The following is a 26800-nucleotide window of genomic DNA, read 5'->3' as shown; positions in this document are numbered from 1 at the left end:
AGACAGGGCAACACGATCGATGACCTTACCGTGACGTCATCGCTGTCACTTTATTGCACGTTACGACATATTATTTTCGCAGTAACGTAGCTGATGCAGCGATATCGCTGATTTTTAACTGAAAACAGTTAATGAGCGAAGTAAGTACTGAATATTTTATCTGTTGCATTTTATTGAGTTGAGATCGCTCAATATGACATGTCCATTAGATTTCTTGTTGATCAACGAGCAGACGGCAGTCGCGTTTGTTACAGTAGTACCCACCCAAATCGTTTCAGTCAATACAGCCAGTAGTTAGTACAGCTTACAGTGTCTCCGATTTATTCCCGGGGTACGCTTTTTGTGACAAGAGGAACATGGGCGTTGTACTAGTAGAATGTTTGTGTCTTCGTTTGCTGGGATCATGCCATGCAGTCAAAGTCATTGGTCAAAGATGTACACCACAGTCAACGCTTTCACTTTTGAGTCTAGGAACGAACATGGCGACAGTTTTACTTTTAGATGAAGAAAATGTGACGCCCTCTATACAAATATTAAGTGCATATGTTAAAACTTTAAAGTTGGCCAATTTTCCATCTGTTGAAATGAATTTTGGCAGAATTGTAGACACTGCCAAGATAAATAAGACCAAGCTGTAAGCATGCATTTTAGAAAATTCTCAATAATATTTTAGATATGGCAAGAATAGAATTAAAAATTGTACGAAATTACAAAGTAGGCATTTGTCAGTTCAAAACATAGTGTTGTTTCATGGCAACCAAATCCATGCCCGGGACTGTGCAAAATCGAAATTAAAAAAACTTCACCGAATCTAGCCGTACACATTGTAAAGCTTTGCCTATAGTTCATCACGAATTGAACTAATGTTACTGATAACCAGGTGAATTGATAGATAAACAGATTAACCAAATCTTACGCTATTGGTATCTCATTTGGTTAAGTCGCAGAAAAATCATGAAGACAAAATGTTGTCTTGTGTGCTTTTACAAAAACTACAAATCAGTCACTCCTGTATTTTCAGATTGTGCTCCTTACATTTTTCTTCTCCAACTTTGATTTTGTCACTATCTTTTTACTCAGACATCAGTATCCTCAGTTTTGGCGATAAGCCCGTGAGATGGCAATGCTAACTTATAATAGCACTGGGAGGTGCAGGTTGTCCTTGCAAATCCCTGAGTAAAACAACAGCCAAAGCGCATGTGTGAAGGTTGCCCACTAGCGAAGATACTCATTACAGCGTGTCTCCAAGAATCTCATACTGAACTCGTTGAGCTGGAGAAAGTATCTCCTCTATAAAAGTGCAGAAAATTAAGGATGAAAAATGAGACGATTCACTGAAGCCTAGCTTGTATCCAGTGTGCCCTCTAAGCCTATTTGGTGCGCCATGACTCATGAATATTCTCTGTGACGCAAGAAAATTTTCAGTTGAATAGGAAATTATACATTGTGACTCAAGAAAATTTCACATATTTTTCAATTGACTCAGAAGTATCATGAAATCTGTTTTGTTAGAGGGCACACTGCTTGTATCTCTGGTGGTAAATTTAAATTTACAACACGCATAAATGAACAATTACTGATTGTCACCGATTGTTTCTGAAATGCACACTTGCATATTGAGCCAGAAAGGGGAAACAATTATAAGAATCACAGCTTCAAAGCTATACCTTTGTTCAGTTTTTTTAACAATTATTGTTCGAAAAGTACAGATTAAATTAATGATGAGGTTATGCAATTTACCTAACTAAAATATGTGTTTTTTAAATCTTTTACAATTTGAGGCAATAAATACCTTATGATGGAACTTCGAGTTCATTTTCAATCAAAATTCATAAAATTGCATTAAAACTACATTTAATAATCATTAATGTCTCTAATAGCGATAAATAATTGGTGTAATGAAATATCAACAATAAATTAAATGTTTCAGTCTTGTCACTCGTCACGCTCACTGGCCATCAGTACATTTTAGTGTTGATCTGAAAGAATAACCATTTATCAATATACATGCATATTAAAAACCAGCAAATTCAATATTAATTAAACATATGTTTTAAAAGTACTTGTCAATGATTATTCATAAAGTTTTCAGTCAATTGTTAGGTCACTTTAATGTGTGTATTTTCTCTTCAATAGATATACATGCATGATATTTTAACAGATATCAGTAGCAGATATTGTTATATAAAACAAAGAATTTTTCTCTATCTCAAAACATTTTTGCATATTAACTGTTTTTCGGAATCTTCCCACTTAATATCAGCATGCTGTCATCGTTTAATGATAGGATTTTATCTCACAAACTTAATGCACACCAGAACTCCCAATAGACTCCCTATACTTTAAATGAACTTCAGCCCACTTAGTATACAGCATTGTTCTCTATGGCTATCATGTTTTCTAATGAGTACAGGTGAGGCTAAAGTGAATAGTCGTTGCTATGGCTAAAGATACAGCTCATAGGAAGGGGGCTTTGCTTTTTTATATGGTACTAGGTCACATTGTAGACATTCAGATAAGAATTAATCTGTTTCAAGTGTGCCATTCAAATCCCCTGCTGTTGTAAAAGTGCACTTTACATGTTGAAAGTGCGGGTTCTGTCAGAAATCGCACCAAAAAATGCAAAGAAAATCGTTACCGATGATAGACTAAAGAGGACATGAATTCAAAGACATATTGGAAGCCATCTATGCTGGTTTATTAAGTAAACGGTGGCTTTCTGTGAGGGAAATCCGCCTCCAAACTCAGCAATATGTGCATATAGAGGCTATTCCATTTCCCAACTTCCTATATTTCTAATGTATACTAAAGCGGCCATCGCCATGTGTCGACAAGCGACTGTCGCTAGAGGATAACTTGCATGTTATTGTTTTTGAAATACTGTGACGGTTATAACTATCCTGCACGACTATAACTTAAGTAGGCGACAGAAGACTTCCAACTGAATGCTTATCCAACAAATAACTGGTATTAAATGAGAATATTGTGAACGAAGTTGTCAATGATGATATCGCCTGGAAAGTTAATGTACTTCAGGTTTTCAGGTGTCTGCATTTCAAAGGCTATCGTACAATCAAATGACCTCTCCAGAAGCGATATTGTCAAAATCTATTCCTTGGCATAAAATTGTACGAAAATTATTAAAACTGTTCAAGATAAGGTCACGAGACGGAAATGTTAACTTCAGAAAGCAGGTCATACTACAAGCAACTTTCTCCCAATTATGCAATCAACTGTCGTTAGCAGTGTCAATTTTCTTTGATCAAATTTTCATTATTTAAGGCAGAAACACTGCATGCACGGTCACTTTTGGTTAATAAAACCCATTATTCTTAAAATTACGTCCCATAAAATACTTGATCTCAAACTTTCTTGGCAAAATCGAAGAAAAACGTGGAGAGCTCCACCTACCAGTACCTCAGCCGTTGCCCAGTAAGTCTAATGTTGCTCTGAAATGCATGCCAGGGCTCCCTGGCAACAATGGAATTTGGCATGAGTGTGCTTAGCAACAACGGAAAAAAACGACATATCTGCGTCTACGCCTGAAACATGGCAAAATTATGAGTTCTGGGACCAAACACGGCATGTCCGATCAGTAGCTTGGCTTTTTTACATTTGCATAGTTTTACGATAATCCGGCTTTTATAGGGGAATTTCCTGCTTAAAGTGACATTTGACAGGATGAAAACATGGGAGTAGGAGGGCAGACTGGTCGCCCCTCTCCCTCATCTAAATTTATCGAAATTATGAAAGAAATCATGTTTTGAATTTTATCAAAATTATGAAAGAAATCATGTTTTGAATTTATGCGACATTTTTGCGGAGTTAATTCACAAAAATATAGATTTGAAGAGAAATATAGATCAGCTAGCTTCGCTTTGCTGAATGAGCATAAGCTCAAAACAAACATATAATGTAATTTTCTATTGGGAGTTCCCAACAGATTTCCCCATGTGCATGTGCAAATTTGTAAATTTACTAACAAGCTTACAACAGTGCTAATAATAGTATCATTAGGGCTTGTACCATGCTGTCCGTCCACCAAAATATACCTACTTTAAATGAATGAATATCTTGATGTGACAGTGACTGATTAATTAAAATGTATTTATTTCGGCAACACATTTTCCTCCAATTAATTAAACACTGCGAGGATTCTGCTACATACATGTAAACTGACTATTGATGGTTCAGGACTGGACTTCCTTTGTAACATCATTATTTGTGACAAGATTGAATATCCCTTTGTAGTGTGTTTTAATTGGTTTAAGGAAGAGTAAAACTTGTGCGGAGCTCAGCTAAAATTGCTTGATACGCAGTAAAACGTGCAATTTTGCGACCTTTGGTAGGAGCATATTGCAGAAGTACCTTTTGTGCTTTTTTTGTAAAAGAAAAACGGATGTTCCTTCTTAAAATCAGTCAACTGTGAACTAGAACCTGGCAAGACATGGCAGGTGTCAAGCATAATCTTGCTGTATTTTACACCGTGGTTGTATGCTAGCTAGATGAGTGACAGTTAAAACCAGATAATTAATTGTATGAGATTCTTTTCTGTATAGGACTTTTGCCAATGCCGTCATTGTTCTCTCATTATTATGAATAATATGCGAAAATAGATATTTGTCCCAATTTTTAGATTACCCTCTTTGGAAACTACGCGTGCAAGAATTATTGAAAATACACCTCAGTATGCGACTCCCAATGTTACAATGAAAACTAAAAGAGATGATAACAGCTCAGATTAGAAGCTGCAACAAACTCCACCCGTACAACACTGACAAAATTTGTCCACATTTTAATCAGTAATGTCGCATTTGTGCAGCTTGTTAAGTAAAATACCTGTAACCGTGAACAAGGGTGGCGCTATTCCTAGTAAAGGAAGAAATCTTTGAAATGGGTACATGGCCCCTTCCAATTGAAATAATTCTCCTCAGGTTTGTAGTTTTATGAGGTGAATTTGTCATCTTAGTTCTGTAAAAGTCAACTTTTTATAATCTGCAGATTAAATGCAGAGAATGACAGTCATTTTGACTTTCATATGTTTGAGGCAATTTGCTCTGGTATTATCGTAACATTTACATGTTTACATGAAAGAGAATTTTCAAGTTTCCTCCAGCAAAGCTTGGGCAAAGTGTAAGACTTTCATTATGATATTACCTTCCACCACAAAAGCAAAAACAACTGACACCAAGAACAGACAATATTCTATCATTACTGAGAGATCCCTCCCTTTAGAGTACATGTTGCATGCCTCCTTTTTGAGTTTCAAATGTAAAGAGCTCCCTCAAGCATAGCATGCTAGAAGCATCCTTCAAATATGTAGACCTATTTCAGGGAACACCCAACGATGGGCTAAGTACATGTAAACTATTGGACAAGAATAGTTGTCAGAGTGTCAACCGTTTCACATTTTATAATTATACGTGTGTTTTCAAGCAATCAAAAGTAATGCTGGGTAAATTGGAAACCTGCCATATACGACACCAGCTCATGAGGGATTTGCATTCTAGTCGTCCAGAGTGAATTGCAGCCAATCTGGTTTATGAATCATCAGTGTCATAGAAGTATGGTACTGAAGCAGCCTAGAGTCAGTCAACCGTTATTCATTTGAGTAAACAGACATGCATGATGGGTTTTTAGTTGCATGAGGCAATCAATTCATTCTGATTTGATTATGCAATAAATTACTGATTTGATTTGGCAATAAATTATTGACGTCGACAATTCTTTTAGTTAGTTGTAGGTGTGTTCTTCAGGAAATTGTTTTATTTTACTATATTTGTTTTTAATGTCAACTGCAGTTTCTTGTAAGGCTTGCAAAAGCATGTTTAAATTTATGTAGTTTCCCTCACAGCCTTTATATTGGTAAAATACACCATTATTGTTTACATTTGAATTGCAGTCCAGACCAGAATTCACTTATCAATGACAAAGCAGTTTTCACATGTACAAGCCTAGTTCACCAGCTGAATACTGTGTATCTCAACATGCTGTGGGAAGTAGAACAAGAAACTGTAATTGACATTAAAAACAAAAGTAGTGTAAAAAAATTATCAAAAGTTGCAGCTGCTGGCCCTTTGATCAAAGACTCTCTTCAAAGGAAAGAAATCATAAGTCCGAAATAAAGTTTATAATAATAATAATAATAACAAGGCAGTATTGCTGAAGGCAATGAGTACTTGGGCCGAGATAGAGTAATTTTGAGGACAATATATACTACTATTCAAATATGGTCTTGAATTTCCTCCAGTCAATTAGGCATTTGATTTACTGGTTATTAAACGAAGCAATCGCATGACAACGGCAAAATATGTCTAGCAACTTTTGTGGAGTTTGAGGCAGGGGTTCTTTATTTATAGTGAAATTGCTTAAACTCCTTAAATATTCAAATTACAGCAAATTTCTTTTGTTTCTCGATGGTAGATGTCTAATATTTAGATGGGCATATTTAGATTTCCACCCTATAGTTATCCTATATACCAAAAATCGGACATCTAGCTCTACTGGCTTGCTCAGAATTAGATATGCGAATAATTAATGAGGTACAATATGTGGTGTCATAAGGTGTCCCATCATACCAAATATGAAGGGTGTAGCACTTGTGGTTACTGAGTTGTGGACAAATATATATATTTGAGGTCAAAGGTCATTGAGGTCACATGACATTTTGTCAAAATAATTGTATTGCTAAGTTATTCCTATATACCAAAAATCAGACCTCTAGCTCTATTGGCTCGCTCAAAATTAGATATGCACATAATTAATAAGGTACAATATGTGGTGTCGTTAGGTGTCTTATCATACCAAATATGAAGGATGTAGCACTTGTGGTTACTGAGTTGTGGACAAATATATATATTTGAGGTCAAAGGTCATTGAGGTCACGTCACATTTTGTCATAATAATTGTATTGCTAAGTTATTCCTATATACCAAAAATCAGACCTCTAGCTCTATTGGCTCGCTCAAAATAAGATATGTGCATAATTAATGAGGTACAATATATGGTGTCATAAGGTGTCCTATCATACCAAATATGAAGGGTGTAGCACTTGTGGTTACTGAGTTGTGGACAAATATGTATATTTGAGGTCAAAGGTCATTGAGGTCACGTGACGTTTTGTCAAACAAATTATATTGTTAACTTATCCCTATACCAAAAATCAGACCTCTAGCTCTATTGGCTCGCTCAAAATTAGATATGCACATAATTAATGAGGTACAATATGTGGCGTCATAAGGTGTCCCATCAAACCATATATGAAAGGTTTAGCACTTGTGGTTACTTAGTTATGGACAATAATGTATATTTGAGGTCAAAGGTCACCAAGGTCACATGATATTTGAGGTCAAAGTCACCAAGTCACATGATATTTTGCAAAATGTCTGAGATATCTGCGTGAACCGATGGACTCACTGATGGACTCACGGACGGATATGACCCAATCTATAAGCCCCCTGGACTTTATCCGTGGGGACAAAAAACTGTGTCACTGCATCCTTTAGGCAATATGAATACGATGAGAAACTAAATTTTTATTTTTCTTGGCCTTATACATGAAAGTTTATGGAGAACTGCCTTATACATGGGAGTCTATGGAGGTGTAAACTAAAAAGTCCTCTAACACGGCCAAATTCGATCGCATTGTGAAACAAATCGACGTGCATCTGTATGGGGTTGGGTACTATTCTTGTGCAAAGTTTGAAAGAAATTGACCAGCATATCTGCGTGAACGGACGGACGGACGGACTGACATGACCAAACCTATAACTCCCCAGGACTTCGTCCGTGGGCACTAAAAACAACGCAACAGTTATTACAGCTACACCGGCGGTAGGTTCATATCCAGAGCCCCGTACGGTCTGCCGCCGTCGCTTGAAAACAATCTCATAAACGTGGCCATATGGGCAACTGTGTATGAGCAGCTGGATGCTTGACTTCCCGGAGAAGGCGAGCTGTCACGTTCAAGCTCAGGATTATTTGTCGATCAAATTTCAGTAAATTTACCTTACCTTGATGAAATTTTGTCTATATGCTGAAATTTCGCCGAAGTTTGACAAAATTGCATCGATCTTTCAGGTTCATACCCGACATTTTTGAGTTTTGAGTGCAGACAGAAATAAGTTTTGAGGCAACATGGCTGCGACCCCATGTTGACCCCTAGCCCTGCGTACGATGCTATGTGCTACAGCTAACACACAGCATCGTACGCAGGGCTAGCGAGAGAGTTGCCGACATCGACGGTTATTTACGAGAAGTGAATAAAAGACTGTCATTTTTGGAAGTGATCGAGTAGCTGTGGTAGGCTGGGATACGACTTGGGCCCAAGAACGCTGAATTTCGGCAGTAATTTGGCTTTTTACGTCAGTCCCAAAATGGATTTGAAGTCACCGACCCTACGTACGCGTACGGGTCTTTGCAGGGCTGTGGTGAGCGGGGCGATTAGCTGTAGCGGAACACACAGCATCGTACGCAGAGCTAGTTGACCCCAAGTGAAAATGTGTTCGCGATCAAATCTTCCTATATTTTTTTCAGAATTTTCAACAAAATCATTGCTTCTTACATCTTTTGTAAAATATAAAATATTAAAATAAAAATGCGATGTGCCATGTCTCCAGATTTCTAAAATATCGTTCGTTGACCGTTCGACGGAATACTCATTTTGCAAACTTGTGACGCAGTTGAAATTCAATACTGACCGCCAAATAATCTTAATGAGACGAGATCATTCTAGACATCCTCCAAATTATCCAACCATTCTTCGCGTTAGAGTTCAGCTTGCTTAGAGGATCATAACATTCTTCGGCCTTCGTTTAGATCGACCCTAATCTCTCCCATTTAGGAAATAAATACACAAGCTACCTTGACAAAACTTCGTGCACCATCCAGGACCAAACACACTACAAATCTGTTTTGACGTCATCATCTCCTTACATGGTAATCGGCATACCGTATTTTTTAGCAAAGGAGACACAGAATACGTCGGAGTATTCAGTTTCAAAACGTATTACATTGTGTGATGTTGTCAAAAAAAGGTAATGTTACTGCAGTGGTATAATTACAAAACAGAAAATTCAGTTTATTTTGGACTGGCTTTACCCAACATTTCATATTGTTTCTTATGCCAGATTTGACCACGTGCTTACTGGCGACCCCTTTACATGTAAATTTTGTGTCAAATGGTGTGTTCTCCTGGAAAAACAAACGTACGATTTCTATAATGAAGGAGGCGAAATTTGCCCTCAAACTCGAAACCACCCCTTATGGGGTGTACCTAGCTATTTTGAACGAGCTTCTCGAATCTGCAGCTCTATTTCGAAATGATGGTCTGGTTTTCTCAGCTCAAGGATAAGTGTTCTCCATCGCTGTGGGCATTACTATTCTCAACTGGGGGTACAGTTTCCAGTCGTAATGTTTTTCATTGTGTCCGGGATATAAAACCTTTCCTTTTCACAATTTTACTTCGATTAACACTGGTCCACATCTTGTCAGCGATTAAACATATTTCAAGTTTAAATGTTAAATTCTGGTCTCGAGCCCTCTTGTTCGACCAAACTGAAATTACCCCTCCCACTTTGGCTCGTCCAGTGGGTGTAGCAAGGGTCGTGCCATCGCCTAGGAAACGGAGGGTGCATTAATTGTTGCATTTCGATGCACATTTTGATTATATTCAGAAGATTTTGTGGCAAAACTCAGATAGAGAAGCATTAATATTCACATCTCACTTATTCAAGACTGGCTGAGAGCAGCACGCACTTCCATTCAGTTAACATCATTACGCCATTTATTATGCCAAGAAAGATGAAGCCAAGACATTTTGCCCTCTGTGGTCTCAGCCAGGAATGGTTATACCTTACAGAGTTTTTTCCCACGGAATGAAAACAAATGTACTTGGGCTGAGGCCCAAGTACAATCATAATATACTTCTTATTATGTCTCCTCAGAAATTAACGGATCAAAAGTTACAGCGATGGCAAATCCTCCACCACCACCAAGCTATGAACAGGCTACGTCGCCTGCCTATCCACCCCAAGGAACCCAGGCAACGATCACGCCTACACCAGTGGACCCATATGCAACAGATTATAATACTAACTATGGCGGTAAGAACATTTGCTTTAAAGCCCCATTAGCTTGTCTATTTGCAGTCTGGGTACCAAAAAAACTACCATTTAATCTTTCGACAAGTGTTTTTGACTTCCGTTATTACGCCATATATTGCCTTTGAAAAATGTCATTATTTCAATCTATGGTCGTTGATTTGGTCAATTATTCATAGTTTGTGTGCACTCCCTCACAATGGCCATATATAACTTGCAAGTCAAAACTTATTTAGATATTGAAGTTACACATCATTCACCAATGTTTGAACATTCTGTGGCCACACATCAGTAGGTATTTTGACAGAAGTGGCTTTTGATTTCAAACTATTCTAACAAAAAGAAAAACGCAAAAAAAATAAAACCAGTGGGGCTTTAAACCCAATATTGGGTATATTGTAGGTAATTTTGGTTGCATCCAAAACGTTCCATATTTTGAACAATAAAAGTAACCTTATCACATACCATTAGCAGTCTCAAAATACTACATCAGTGCCAGAATTGATTGTTCCCTACAGATGCACCTTAAAGGTTTATTTGTGTTCAAGTGTATTGTGTATTTCTGTGGATTCATAATCCTATTAAACAACATAGTTTGATTCAATTACAAAATTGTGTTACAGGACCTTTGAGCAATTTTGTTACGTTTCCTCATATCCTACTGATTCATCATGTGATATGACATCCACAACAAAACATGAAATTGAAAAGAGGAGACGACTTCTGAAAATATGAAGGAAAGGAGATTTCTGGCAGGATAGTTATAAACTTTTACCTGTCAGACAGTATCACTTCCCCCATCTGCCAAGTCAGTAACAAGCAGTACTGAGCCTAAACCATATGTATTTTCACCCACTTGGCTTGGTGTACTATGTTATAGCAGCTTTAGTCTGAAAAAAATGTTTACAGTATCTCTGTCTTCAGGGACCTTCAAATCTTCAAGTCTTTGTTAAAACGCACCATATGGGACAGATTTTGCTCTGCTAGTTTTAACCAACTTGACCTGATGGTGAAATATGAACTTGGCAGGTAAAGGGGGTAATCTAAGTCGTTTTCGCAGGCAAGAGGTAGCTTGTAACTCTCAAACGTGTGCAGCATTTTATTCTGTCTGATTCACAGAGCAACCCACAACAATGCATGGCTGATGCAACCAACAAAAAACTCCAGTCCAATAACTTCAAAATCTGTGCTATGCTTTTATCCTTTATTTTCTAGATCCAGCCTACCCTCCGCAGCCTGTTGGATCGTACAGTACGTATGTGCCTCCATCATCTGTAAACTACGATGGTCCCAACCCAGATCCTCCACCAGCGAGTGTAGTTATAACAGCAGAGCAAGCAGACGCAAGTGATACCGCCATCGAATCTGGTGGCTTTGAAGCCTCCGGAGGCTTCTCAGACAAAGCAATCAGGAGAGTTTTTATCAGAAAAGTAAGCAAGCTATCTCACTGTTTTCTACAAGCATAATACTTGCTGCTACAAATCACCGGCAAATTTTATTCAGATTTTGCACCTTTGTGGATTGCTGCACTTCATGTTTGAATCCCTCAACTGATTATTTCTGTTTCAATCACGACATTCACATTTCAGAAGTACCATTTTTCAGGCTAAAAATTTATGAAAAATTTCAGACAAATTTGAATTTTGCTCAGCCACATTGAGACCTGTAACATCATAGGGAATTAAACTTAAACATATTCTTCACAATATCTGGTAGATAGACCTACCTCTGCATTATCTATTTTAACAATAAACATCGATAGTAACTCTTCAAAACAAAAATTTTAGACTGCCATTAATGTTTACCATTGTTTCATATTTAACATGTTGAAACGAAACCAAGTTATTAAGTGACAATGCTCAAGTCTAGAGTTAGAACATTTTTTGATACAGAGTAAAGTAGTCTATATTATACCCATCAGATCCTTGATAAGAATTATTACATATTATGCAGAAATAGGAACATACATGTCCAGTAATAAATAGGTTTAGAAGATGTAAACATGAAACAAAAAGAAAGGGTACTTTAATTCATTGTCATAATACTCAAGTAATTATCATAATGTGAGAGCCATTATCAAGATCTTTTTTATCTTTTTCCCAGGTATACCTGATTTTGATGGTACAGCTTCTTGTAACCATGGCATTTGTAGCCCTGTTTGTCTTCAGGTAAATGAACCTTTCATTCATACGATTTTGCCACATTTCAGTAAAACTTGATAACTTGATATGATCCAATGAAAAGTTCCACATATTGAGTGACCAAGGTAGTGTTTTTACGCATCTTTAATACGGCAGTGTTTGCCCAAGGTGTTGCAATTACAGATAAAAGATGAGAGAGGAGACCATTGATAGCAAATACGCACTTTATTAGGAATACGAAACAGCAACAAATAATCACATCCAGCTACTAAGTTTATTTCGTCCTTATCCCTTGGGAAGTACCAGGGCTGTCTCTAATACTAAACCTGTTACTTAGTTACAAGTTGAAGTATTTGAGCATTTTGAAATGTGTAAGAGAGACAATAAAAGTTGGTCTAGGATGTGTATTGAGTCTGCACTGCAAATTTCTTTGATACTGACTACCAAAGACAGGATAAGCTTCACTTATCAATTGAAAGCTGATGCTGTTTTTGTTCCTTTCCTTATGCTAAAGACCAAGTCAAACCAAAGCATATTAGTCCGTTGTAAAAGAACATTCAAAAAAGCAAACTTCATAATATCACTACTTTCAGCAAATTGCTATACTGCTAGCCAAACGAAATTATCAATTTTTGTGTTTTCTCTTTCATAGTTATGATGTAAAGGTATTTGTTCACAACAATTCTTGGATTTATTGGATGTCATAGTAAGTATGCTTCCGTTGAGCTCTTTATACTGTAACCCCTGATGTAGTTTTGCATTAGTTTTATTCTGACTGTAATAATCAACAGTGTTCTCGACTGCTTGTAAAAAGAGCGACGGGGTGACAAATTTACATAACACTTCATAATTTACATATTCTTTTGTTGTGAAAATATATAAGCTTTTGTGTAGTTAGAATGCTTCCAAAAAAAAGTGGGTGTCAGGTCCCTCAAAATCCCCTTGTGGAGCATCCTGTACAATATCTTTTTCTGCTGCCAAAATTGTGTTAAAATACCTGATGTTCAACTTGTCACTGTGGCCTATTGTCCAATGTTATAACTGTTCAAAACTGGATTTCAGTCCGGCAGATAAACATTTTGCATCGGCCGTTGTGTTTGCAATGCTGTGTTGGATTTCAGTCCGGCTGGATTTCAGTCCGGCAGATAAACATTTTGCATCGGCCGTTGTGTTTGCAATGCTGATATCAAATTTAGCATTGGATGTAAGCAAGCAAGCAAGACTTTCTCACCAAAAGCAGGGAAAAATCACTGAACCACCGTGAATAAATTTGTCTTACATGTATCTTTGTTTTCCTTTGTAGTGGTTTGTTTATTGTGTTCTACTTTGTCCTGGTGTGCTGTGAGAAGGTTCGCCGCAACTATCCAACCAATATCATTATGCTTTCTCTGTTTGTAAGTAAAACATCGCTGTTTTACATTCATTTACAGTAGCTAGTCTTCAAGTATTGTAGATGCAGTCTCAAAACTTATGCAATGGTGGAAAAAATTGAAAATTTTGAAATGATCGAAAATCACCAGTAAGACTGCTTGGTCTAGAGGTACTGTAATAGCATATCTATGGTCTCACCATCACAAGTAGACTTTATGTATAGACATTTGAACAGAAGGGAAAATTATAAGGCCTGCATTGTTTTATGAAAATGAGGCATGATAAATGATGGACCATAAAGGGACCATGAAGAGATTTGAATATTCCAGCTTCTATGACAACCTTAAAGGTATACTGTCACCTGTTCCAATTTTGCCACAGTCACTATGGAAAGAGAAAATCTAACCAATCACAGATTTTAAGCGGGTGGCCGCTTTTTAAAAACAGCGCCCTCATATGGCCATTTTGAATACCAAGGAACGCCCCTTTGACCATATATGGGCATATTTAGATTACAGGTGACTGTATACCTATAAGGACCCCCTGTCACTTTGAAGAGTTGCTCCACATCACTGTTGCATACTGATTTATGTGCTGCATTTAAGAAAATATACACTCTTCTTTTGCAGACACTGTGTTTATCCTATATGACAGGCACAATATCAAGGTAAGTGTGTTTTAACCTGTCCCAAGGGTGTATCATGTAGGCCATACAGAATTTTCAATTTTAAAAATTGTGCGATTTGATTACTTAAAATATAAGATCTTTATAGTTGTTTTGATGTTGTAGACAGTTGCTTATGTACCAGTACGTGTTAGCAGACTTTACCCTTTCAAGCACCAATGGTTTGTCCCAGTTCCATTGATTTCAGTTGTTACGCTGGAGTCCTTTACAAAGAAATGGGTGTGATAGATTCAAATGCAATTGTATGATGATATTCAGTGAAAGGATTGAGAGAGCGAAGTGAGTTTGTAGTCTGTCTTGCCAATCGGTGAATCATACTGCACTTAGTCTACAAGCAATGAACAAAAAGATGTATTCTTGATGTCACGTCCATGTTGCTGTCCGTAAGTGACACTGCAAAGAAGGTGAAATCTGCAAGACTAAGCTATACGGACCCTAATAAAAACAATTTTACGTAGCACATGCTTCAAAAGTGAAAGTCTTCAACCTTTTGCTCAAACTTTCCGTAACGAAACTTTAGATCATAAATACCTGGGGTCATCATGCAAAATTTAGTACAACAAGAGCAAATCACCCAATGTTTATTGGCATTTGACATTCAATTCAAAATAGCCCCCATCCTTTTGTTTACTCTATGAGAAAAAACTAAGTTTCTGATTTTCACAAGATGTAGCCAGTTAAAACTCATGTTGCTCAATAAGTTTCAAAGTGAGCCCTCAAAAGTGAAGAACAAAAATAATATTGTTAAGGTAGAACGCGCCTGGGGGACAGAAATTCGAGCCTCCAAATTTTATCAATCTTCTTCTGACCTACCACTTGTGGGGGCTCATTTTGAAGCTCTTGGCAAAAGAAAAGTTTACACCGTCTTAGTTTTTTCGAAAATCGAAAATTTGATTTTTTCCCATAGATTTAACACAGGGATGGCGGCCATTTTGAATTTCAAATATCGAGAAATTGCAAGTTATTTGTCTCTCTAGTACTAAAGTTTGCACAGTGACCCCTGATTTTTATTCTTGCTTTAGTAAGAGAATGGTTGAAAGTTTCACTGAGGAAAGTTTGAGCAAAAGTTTAAGTCTTTCACTTTCGAGGTGCATATTACCTTAAAGTGTGAGAATTCTTATATAGAGTATCACCCCCTAGGGCACCTTCTGCCGTGCAATACCATCTGTTAGTACTTCTAAAATTGCCAAAAAAAATTATAGTGCTTAATCCATGATCTTGTTTGTGTTACTTTGAATTGCATAGTGAATAGGTTTATCAGAAACACAATATATTTTGTATCTCCATGTGATCATATTTACTTCAAGTAACAATTGGCATTCAGTGTCTGAAATTAAGAGAAATTTATCTGTTCATAAAATAATGTCAACTTGCAAGCTCTGTTCTCTCGCCAAGAAAATCCAAAGCACAGTTTCTTTTTCTGTGCTGTATGGGCATTATTGTTCCTCTGATGCAAAATTTTGATAGTATTCTGTTTTGTTTTCACTTTTCTCCAGTTTCTACGACACACAGTCCGTATTAATTGCTCTGGGGATCGCTGCAGTAAGTACTGTTTATGAAAGATTTCTCAACTTCAGATCTGAAATCATCTCCAAATACATGAAACATGCCTGGACACAGAACAGTCATGCAGTTCTAAGTTGTAAAATGTTGATATCTAAAAATTCATCGATTTTAACTTCAGCCATTGAAAGTGTTGTCCAGATTTGTTTTCTTTGATGTTCACGTACAAAACAAACAATCCTAAACAGCAACTTAAGATGATGTTTCTATTATGGCTGAAAAAAAGTAACGACAATGCTTCAACGGAAATATTCCTCTGCTGATGTGCAAAAGCTCAATAGGTATATATTTGATTGGAAGGTTTTGATTATTTACAGCAACTTAGGGAGTCTTAAACAAGACTACTGAGTAGCTGATTGGTCCTTTGGAAATGATTCATTAATGTCAATGATATTCAAGTCAACCAATTAGCTACAATCTTCCAAGATGCTGCACATCGCCAAAGCATTTTGCTATGATATTAGTGTTCAGGCATTGATGGACTGGTCATTTTGCATGTATTTTTTTGTATTGAAAGTCCATGCTTTCAATGCATAGTTTTTTTACCTGAGACTCTGTGTTTATGTCTCCTTCATATGATGATGAATTTTTCAAGTGTATGGGCTTACCATAAAAAAATATATTTTTTCATTACATGCCTTGATGTTAGTGCAAATCAGTGCAGTGATTTGAATAGGAACATCCGGGGAGTTAGCAGGCTGGTGAACGATGTTCTGACCGGTTTCCATGGTTACCTAGTCCAGTGAAGACCTTTGACATTTTCGAAGTCAAAGTAGACGCTTAACGCTACATGTAAAATATCCGTACATGCACTGCTATTTTGATTTTCATTAAAATCTGTTTGATGCTGGTCAATAATGGTAAAATTGTTTGAAAATGCCCTGTACGTAACTAAATGTCATTAGCATTAACTGTGAAGAGGCATGTAATAAAAATATTATTGCCTGAATGCATGGGTTTATGTGCCCTTGCAGCAGGAGACAATTTGCCCTCCTGGCGTGGGGCAAATTGTCACCTGCTCTCGGGCACATAAACCCGTGACAATTTTAATATATTCCTCACTTGCCTTGATTCCCCCACCCCCAACCACCCCCATGGACATAGAAACTCACTTTTGATTGTACCTCAGTCAGAGTGAGAGAAGTGTTTCACAAGCCAGAGCAACTAAAATGCACATTTCCTTCCAATTCTCAACAACTTTAGGGAGTCTGCCTGGGAGTGACTATTTTCTCAATGCAGACTAAGTGGGACTTCACGACATGCGGTGGACTTCTCTTCATGTGTTCCCTTGCCTTGTTTCTCTTTGGTTTTGTCTGCATCTTCACCTACAACAACATCTTACAGACAGTCTACGCTGGGCTTGGTGCATTGCTGTTTGCTGCGGTGAGTAGACTACAAGAATCACCTGTCATGTATACCTGTTGGTACTCCTTTGATCAGTGTCCTTCAAAGAACTGCAATTTTTAAAGGCCAGTAACAATAACTATAATCACACTTTTACTAATATTGTTTTGTATAATATCAATAGTGGCCTCGCTTTGACTTCAAATTCACATTGGCCACAGGAGGGCGCTAGACTTATGAAAAGGGTCAATCACAAGTTCTTGCTCTACTCCCAAAAGCATGTTGTAAAATCCGCTATTCAGCTTGTCAGTACAGCGCCCGTATGTGTAACATGCACTGTTATTGTTTACATTTGAATTCTAGTCCTGACCAGAATTCCCTTGTCAGCAATAACAATGCAGTTTACACATGTATAGGCTGAGCTGACAAACTGAACACTGTGTATCTCAACATGCTTTGGGAAGTAGAACAAGAAACTGTATTTGGCAATAAAAACAAAAACTGTGAAAAAAAATTGAAAGTTACAGCTACTAGCCCTTTAAACATGCCTCTTTAGGAACATCATCGAACAGAACTTTTCATCAGTGTAGTAAAGTCAAGATAACTCTTCTAAGTATTAACCTCTTTCATACTTCAAATTGCATGTTGCAATACACTAGGAACATTTTCCCTGGGGAAATTTCCTTTGACCTGACTCCCCTATCACATAGTGGATAGATCCACTGCCAAACATGGCAAATAATCACATACCAAACCAATCAAGGGAGAGTGAAAATGCTTTGAACTGTTTAGATTAGTTCATTATTTTCAATGGCATGATTCCAGTCGACTGACACGGGAACGTATAACCCTTTCACCATCATGGTTCAGCCCAAAGCCATTGTTTATCAATGGTGATGGTGATATTACAGGGAAGGGGGGGAAGAAGTGAACAGGTGAAGGGAGACAGGCCTTTGAAACATTATCATGAACAATAAGAGGTTATGATGCCCTTGTACCACCCATTACAAACCTAAGATACCACAATGTGATAATAACACCGAAGTTTGTCATACTTGTGATGAAAGACTAATAAAACAGATAAATACATACATTCATACATGCATAAATACATACATAGATACATATATACATATATACATACAAGGTACGTACATGCATACATATATACCTACACTCTACATACATGTATGCACACATTTGTATTTGTACCTACATATATACATGCAAACATAATGTTATTAAATATGAACTAGTTCAAAGAGATTTGGTCAATCCTACATGTATAGAATGTTAGACATCACATAGACCGGCTGAAATGGATCTTCAATACAGTTTACATGTAGAAATAAACTGCTTTAGCATCTAATAACAGTGTCTACATGTGTTATTGAGGCATACATTTCAATCATGTGACATATCATAAGTATCACATGATGACATCACATGATGCCGCCTTTTTTCACCACAACAAATACATCTTGCGACTCTGAAAATATTCCTTGAATCTGTCATGCTGTCAACATTCCTAGAATGCCATTCATTCCGTATGCTAATCCAGGGAATTCTTGTGTCTGTGTCTCCTCAGTTCCTGGCATTTGATACACAGCTAATCATGGGAGGAAAACGCTACGAAATCAGCCCAGAGGAACACATCTTTGCCGCTCTCAGCCTCTACATTGACGTGGTCTACATATTCCTCTTCATCTTGCGAATTGTCGGCGGAGGATCAAATAATTAGGGAAGTAAGCCAGACACCAAAATCGCCACGAGAGTGGTCTGAAGAAATCAGAGGAATGTATTAAATATTTTCTTTTGCCCATAATTCATAAATATTCACCAAGTTTATATGTTCAGGGCAGTTTTCCACTTGTTACCGTAGACATCCTGGTGCTGATATTCACATAACTTTCCCAGATATTCAAAAAGTCAAATTTTGTTGGGTGGGGGGGAATGATAGAAATTTCTCACCAAGGCAGCTTTTTCAACTTCAAATATTTCAATGTGCCCACAAGGCCTGTGTTGTTCATTTGCAGTGTATGCCAAACACAAATTTTGTGCATTTCCATTCACAGATTTCTGTAAAGAAATGTTAAAACGTTGCAGTATGGCATTCAATGCAGCACAATGGAGGTTTCACAGGCACTGATAATGGAGAAATCAGATTTGATACTGATGAATCAAGCACAATATTTTTCAAAGTTCCCATATCAATTGTATGTCAGCTTGTACATACAGTGTATTCTGTATTGTTTTGCCAATACTGTTCCTTGGTGGCAATATTTTGGTCATTTTCATAATCCTATTGAATCATGGGTATGATTAAACTTTCTGTAGTATGTACACAGACCTAATTCAGTGGTGCATTGATGATACATTTCGAGTGTTGATTTCTCAGTCCTAGGCCAAAAAAAAAGTTGTTTCTGGTCCTTGACATTCAGCAAAAGTGATGCGGCAACACAGAGTTTTTCCTTTCTTTCTTTCTCTCTTTCTTTCTTTCTTTCTTTCTTTCTTTTTATTCTTAACGGGTTTTTCCTTTCTTTTTTTCTTCTTTCTTTCTTTCTATTCTTTTTATTTGGCACTATTGATACAACAGTTGTCTTTTATCACTGGCTGCATATAAATACTTCCTTTTTCTTATTAGCATTTTTGGACATGCAAACAGAGATGTTAAAGATTGCTGTATTGATGAGTATGTAATTCCCAAAAAAAAGACATGACACGCAGGTTCTGAAATGATGCCTGCGGTGACCAGAAACAATGTCTTTTTTATCCATCTCAATATCCAATTTTGTTTTCTGGAAAGTCATTAGATTTCTACTGACCATTCATTATCAACATATCTTTTAAAAAAATATTTCTGTCCTTTATGGTATCGATATTTCTTGAAATGAATTTTTGTGTTGTAATCTTTCAGTAGTTCAAATAGACATATTCTTATGTACACACAAGTCATTTACTACTGCATAATACAGCGTATGGTGAACATTTAACGATTTATAGACACTAGTGCAGGTGAAAGATTTAGACAAGATGGTGTGAAAGTCTGTAGATAGAATTTCCAGAAGGCAGCTCCAGTGTTTTTCTCTATTTTTTTTTAAGTTTATTTCATTGTTTAGAGTATATAAAATGCATGCCATAGTATTTCTAGATTAGAAAATTTTACTAAAAATGCCAACAGATAATCAGAGTGTATATTTTATATTCTACTATAACACTATTTGTTTATTTTATGGAGTATGTATAGAAAAGTTTTATTATAGTTCTGTGTCTCATAATCAGACAGCAAGTATGGATATTTTCAGTTTTTCTTTTTCACATACACTCTCCTATTTACTTAGTTTAAGAATTGGTTTAGAGTAAGACTGAAGTATTCTGGGTTGATGCTGGTTAATATTTTTTGGACTACTCAAGGAGAGGTACAAACACATACTGAAACAAGGCACAGTAGACCCACAATTCTTCAGATAAACCCTCAGCTAGTGATTTGACACTCTGTCCAAAGGAGCAGTTGAATAAGGTCACTTTATATTATATGCAGTGCTCTCCACAGATTGGAAAATCAGAGGGATGGTCAGTTGACATAACAAATATAATTAGCATATTCCTTTGTTGTGAAAATATATGCTTTTGTATGTTTATTAACATATGAATAGATTGCTGGAAGAACAGAGGGGTGGCTCGTTCCTGAAAATCACCCTGTGGAGAACCCTCATATGTATTCACAGGGTATGCAGTTAGACATAGCTTCTCTGTATTGCATGGTTTTGCAGCAGAATCAAGACTTGGCACGATATGATACCTGCAATTTTAGCTCTGTTTTTCCTTCCATAGGTTTGCACAAAATTTTTTTCCCACAGTTCAATGTAGTAGCACACAAGAGCGAGAGGTTGATCAGATTTGTCTTAACTGTGGCATGGCAGGGTGTTTATATTGATTGCAAATGTGTCCTTGCCACATAGCCCCAGGGTAGATAGTGGATAAAATCTACTTTCTGCTGACGGATTAATCTGTGACGGGACTTGTGTAAATCTTTGAAGAAATGATAATGTACCTATGGTTGGAAAGCAATGGACTTGAACACCCTGGGTGTGAGCTAACTCAAAATAAGGCCAACATTGATCTGTTTACCTTATCAATACCAAAACACAAGAAGCCGTGCCACATGGCTGAGATAACCCTGTCACCCCCATGCCATGGTACAACCCTGTTGTTTTCAAAAGGCTTGCAGGAGCTGAGCACTGTCACAGAGGGACGAAAGCATTATTCAAACAAAAATTACACACATTCCATTGATATGTCACATTACTTAACAAGCACAAATGTTCATCTCCTATTTCTTCATGTAATAGTAATTCTCAAGTGGATGATATTAAAGAGAACATGAATTTATAACATTAATACTTTAAAATTTAATTTGGCTCATTAAATAGAAGACTTTCAAATTTTCCGTCACTTTTCTATCATACTTTACATCTACCATATTGTAATAAACTTGTATGGTTTCAATTTTAATCAGGTGGTAATTGTAAATATAATAAATGTATTTAAAACTTTTCGCAGAACTTTTCATGTAAAAAAAATGGAGACATAATTGTCATATATATATAATATTTTTCAATTCCTTTCCATCTTCCTAACCTTTGTACTTACAAATGGATTGAAGTGATGGTTTGTGTCAATTTATGTGCTTCAGGATTTTAGCAAGGAAGATCATTTTTACGAGAGCTTAACTAATTTTGCCGTGAGCCAAGAGCAAGACCCGTTGATGAGATTGCTCAGTCAGGGAAAAATAATGGATTTCTTTTCACAATAAATTATTTAGAGTGCAGTGCCGATCTATGTTACAGCTATAGAGAATTCAGAACTTCATCTTACATGATAATATTGAAACTGTATCTGTCCCACTGTTTGCTACACCAAATCATGTCACTGTGAAGCCTACAAGAGGGTAAATTTCAGAAGGGTTTCCAATGATATTAGCCAAGGCCGCATGTTGGTTTATAGTATAGCAGTCTTACCAAGTGCTGGTGGCAGCATCACCACAGTTCCACAACAGTGATTCTGAAAATTATCAAAGTATTATTATTTGATTCTCCTAGCCGTTATTGTCTGCCAGTACTTAGCAGGACCATAGACAGTAGTGCCTATGGTAGCGATAAGTTCAGCAGATCTAATTTCATCCAAATTAGGTATTACGGTGAAATGCCGTGTGTAGTCCATCTAAGCTTCTACAATATGAGTGGATTCTCCATACTTATTGAATGAATTTGTCTTGTGTCATTGATGTATTTACAAATGATACCAATTATTTTGATAGACGACCGAAGGATCACATTGAACAATAGCTGTATTGTCATAATAAATTTTCAAATTCCCTTGTCCCTGTTACATTGTCATTTTAAGAATAATATTGAAGTGAAGAATGTGTCAGATCTCTTATTCTATCGCAAAATTGTCTGTCTTTGAACGCTTCTGTGAAAAGAAAGTTATTTACCATAAAATTTATTGACTCCAGAGGGATAGGGTGCCATCTGGAACTGGTGATTTCACAGGTTTTCTAGGTTTAATCAGTTAATGTATTTTTTGCCATCTCAAGTGGTGTACACTGCAATATTTTATATAGTCTTGTCTGAGAGAAATGTTATTTTGCATACAAAAGCTCAGTGGTGTATTTCAATATCATTAATGTAGACGTTTAAGGGGAGTAGTTTATTTGCTTTGTTCAAATGACCAGTCCTTTATCAGGATGCATTTCGATCATTTATCCAAGTAAGGTAGTGAAATATGACATATTATGTAGTGACTTTTGGTGGTTTCATAGAGTCCTTCATTTTTCCACGAAATCATGAACGTGTAATGTTCACAAAACTCAGTGCAGAAAGAAAAGAACACGCAAATGGTTTCTTCATGAAGACCAGTGGAACTAGTGGAGTGAGAGGGTCAAACTTAACATATGCAGGCATACATAGCTGTACACCTGTTAGCACTGTTTAGATCACAAAATGCCAAGAGGTGTTTGGCATAAACCAGGCAAAACTTTCATACACAAAATATTATCTTTGAGTCTTGCCCATACTGTATGAACAGAAGATATAAGCCAGGCAAAATTTTCTTATCCAAAATATGATCTTTGAACCTTGACAAAACTGTATGAACAGAAATATCAAAGCTGTGTCATTAGTTCCAGAGGGCCTGCAAAGGCGCCCTCTAGAACTCTTGGATTTGCTCTAGTTTTCTGGTTATTTCTCATTTTGCATTGTGTTTCATCTTGCTTCGTAGTATGACAGATTCCATGTTTTTTTTATGACTTGACAAACACAGCACACGTTCAACTTCTACCAGTAGCCCACTTGTTAATGAGCCCCATCAATACTTACTACCCATATACCGTAGATATATTACTAGCACTTGAATTCTTAGAATCTTTTTTGACTCTGTAAACTTTGTAGTGATTGTGTTATGAAATTGTAAACGTTATTTATCAAAAAGAAAAATAACCAGAAGCCTATTTATACTCAGAATACGTTTTATGTACGTACATTGAAAGTTATACAGAGCTGAGTTGAAATTTTTGTCCTGATCCATACCCCAGAATGATGTTCCTTCCTATCAAGTTTCCCAGTTCCCCCAGACCAAGCAACTCTTGCCTAGCACTGTGGTTTATTCCAGCATTATGATATCCCCATCCCTCAGCCCCAGCCCTCAGCATTGCATTTCTTTCCTACACCCTTCTGATGTCTCTGCCAACACAGTTGGTTCTAATTTCTGGTTTTCCAACCGTCGCATCAATAGTTAGTTCTCAAGTTAAATGACTTTATTCTACACAGTGTTTCTTAGTTTTAGTACCCTTCATCGTCTATAGTATAAGTTAAATTTTGTAAAGCAGTATTTTTGTGTATTTTGAGTTTTCTGTATTTACGACACCATTCATACTCAACCTACCCTGGTGGTTTCTGTCAAATATTTTAATGGCAAAGCTGATATATTTTGGTGGTATTTAGATTCCAAAATCTTGAATGACTTTGATATTCCAAAGAAAAATCACAATAGCAGAATATACTTACAGCATGTCACATGTCAGTTGATAGTTGTAATATCCTTGAGCAGAATAAGTCTTAAGGCATGTATTATTTGCCCAATGAAAATATAATCTTTCTGTCATTGTTCAAGTTAACACTGTGCAATTTTCTTAACAAGTTACCGTCTTCACTTTGACAGTTTCATGTTACCAAAAACTGTTACTTTTTACATATTTATGTGGCTTAGTCATCGTCAATTTGGTTCCAGAGAAATTTGTGCATAATTTTAATGTACTGCTTGAAGTCTGAAGTGATTTTGGTGCAATTCACAGTAGATGTATTTTCTTATTTAACTGTCGTATTTTGATAGTGTTGTCTTCTTCACTGTCCATTTTGGGGCATCAGACGATTATGGGAAGCGATGAGCGCCCTCAACAGGCAGCAGAGTTGCAACAACATTACGTAAAACTTCACAGATTCGGCTTGGAACATCCTTTGTAAGGTCACAACATTTGCCAACTGATATTTTTCACATTTCCCGACTACTGCTGCCGCTAAATGCAGTCTAACAGTTTGCTGGATGTCGCTGATGTTGCTTTTACATAATCTAATTCATACCGATTCTCAATTTGTTAATTTGTATATATTTTGTTATGTACATGAATATTTTTTTTTAATTTGATTTATCGTATGTAATTGATATGTAGATTTGCTTCGAAGCTCTAAAATAACAGCTGTATGGAATTTTGACTAGATGGGGTCAAGTTGGCAAAACAATAGATAATCCTTGACAGAATTATACATGAAAGGCTTCTGTAGCAATAAAAATAGCATATTGCCAAGTTCGCTAGTTTTGTGTGGTCGATGTTCATAATGTATACCAGTGCACAATCTAAGGTGCATTAATATTCTCCATTGATAAAGAGCCATTCCGAGTCAATATCTCGGATTAGGCATACTGAGACAAAACTTTTCCAAGTTCCATTCCCTAATCCTGGAAGTGTGGAATGTCTCAGAAGCTTGTGACTTTCTGGTTTGCTGAATATCATTACTATCATTGAGTTGTTTCAAAACAGCCAATCAGCTATTGAATGGCCCTACTTCAGACTCCATAGGTTACCAGGAATTTTTAAAACATCACTTTCTGCTCTCCCTGCCGGTGATGTACGTTAATGGCAAGGGTCACTGCTGACTGTGCCCTTCTGCTGTTCAACGATACAGGATGCCGATGGCAACTGGTGTCTGTAACGTTCTAAATGACAAGATAATGTGAAAAAGTCAAAGACTAATGTGCACATCAGAAAGAATTTGACCCACTATTTTTCTGATCTTGCCAACCCAATGTATTGTCTACTGCTCCAACTGAACACAACTTTCCACCTTCCGTAATGTTGGTGTATGATCATGGCAGGGAGCAGCAGACTTGACAGTAACTGTACACAATTACCTTTCATAGTAGACATAAACTTTACTTAATAATTTTATTGTATTCAGTGAGTGAAAATGTTCACTATGGAGCCAAAAACTGCTAATAGCTCAACAGGATAAGGTAATAATTTCTGGTTCTATCGATATTTCATCAATATCATTGTCATGTTGAACGACCAAAATTTATCAATGGTTTACCACCAACAGTTTAAGGTCTTATTGAGCATATTCATGATGACAAATTGTAATGTGTCACTGTTTTAAACTGCAATTAATTCCTAGCTATTTTTCACACAACTGTACCGGTATGTATAGTATCTTAATATAAGTCGATATATCGAAGTGTGTAAGGATCACTGTTTTAGTAGTTTTCCTAGTTTTAAAGCATTTTTTTTATTTTCACAACAACTGCAAGGAAATCCTACTTTGGCCATCATTTCCCGTGCCTGCCATTCAAGTACAAACTTTGTTGCAAAGTATACTGCACGGTTGTCTTTGTAATTTGCATAACAAAGTCATAGTCTGGCCTTACTTGAATGTCACTGTGTCCAACTGGATTTGACTGCAATTTAGCTCGTTCCAAAGTGACCAACCGGACATGGCACGCCAAGTACACTGACTGAATTTTATGTCCCGGTCTTTGGTAGTCCGTGTGTCTACCATTTCATGGATTTTGGTCTGTGGACGCGGGACTACCGCTAAATTCGAGCCCTAGTTACCCATGATCATTGCCATTAAAGCCCCTGTACCTGTTATTCTTGAAATTTGTTGACTTGAAAAAGGCTTGCTATTTTCTCTGGTTTTCTTTAAATTCTACAAATTGAAAGTATATAGTCCTTTACTACTGAAAAATTGGACAATTAAATTTGAATTTTAACCGTTATTTTGATTTCCCGCCATTTTTAAAATCTGGAAATATTACAAAGAAAACAAAGCATATGATGTCCCAGTGGAAAACTTTCAGCACTATGCATTATATTTGACTACTCTTTTGTTTCTGTGAAGATTCCAATGCATATACGCATGACGTACAGTGTTTTTGCTCCATTTGCATGAGGGCGCCATTTTTTGTTTAGGCAAACGTTTATTATTTATCTTGCTCAAAATTGCACACGTGGACAGTTTAGTCTACTTGTATAAACACCC

The 26800-nt window shown here is 36.8% G+C and overlaps 1 protein-coding gene across 1 annotated transcript; it reads left to right on the top strand.

Annotated features, from left to right (window-relative positions):
• The first annotated feature begins 22 nt into the window (after positions 1–22).
• LOC139117050 (protein lifeguard 1-like) lies at positions 23–25068 on the top strand. The gene is made up of 10 exons (XM_070679870.1): positions 23–140; positions 9945–10103; positions 11316–11530; positions 12204–12268; positions 12894–12947; positions 13545–13635; positions 14242–14279; positions 15794–15839; positions 17064–17243; positions 18793–25068. Exons 2-10 carry the CDS (start codon positions 9971–9973, stop codon positions 18943–18945), a joined length of 975 nt encoding a protein of 324 aa, XP_070535971.1. The 5' UTR covers positions 23–140; positions 9945–9970; the 3' UTR covers positions 18946–25068.
• The last annotated feature ends 1732 nt before the right edge of the window (positions 25069–26800 follow it).

The sequence above is a fragment of the Ptychodera flava genome, chromosome 18 (assembly GCF_041260155.1).
Source record: "Ptychodera flava strain L36383 chromosome 18, AS_Pfla_20210202, whole genome shotgun sequence".
Classification (NCBI taxonomy): Eukaryota; Metazoa; Hemichordata; class Enteropneusta; family Ptychoderidae; genus Ptychodera; species Ptychodera flava.
This window is presented reverse-complemented; position numbering and strand designations above follow the sequence as displayed.

What these genes read in the sequence shown, in the direction of transcription:
- LOC139117050 (XM_070679870.1), top strand. Translation starts at nt 9,971, where the DNA reads ATGGCAAATCCTCCACCACCACCAAGCTATGAACAGGCTACGTCGCCT. An exon ending in TTATAATACTAACTATGGCG is followed by an intron (nt 10,104 to 11,315) that starts GTAAGAACATTT and finishes TTTATTTTCTAG; the next exon opens with ATCCAGCCTACCCTCCGCAG. An exon ending in GTGCATTGCTGTTTGCTGCG is followed by an intron (nt 17,244 to 18,792) that starts GTGAGTAGACTA and finishes GTGTCTCCTCAG; the next exon opens with TTCCTGGCATTTGATACACA.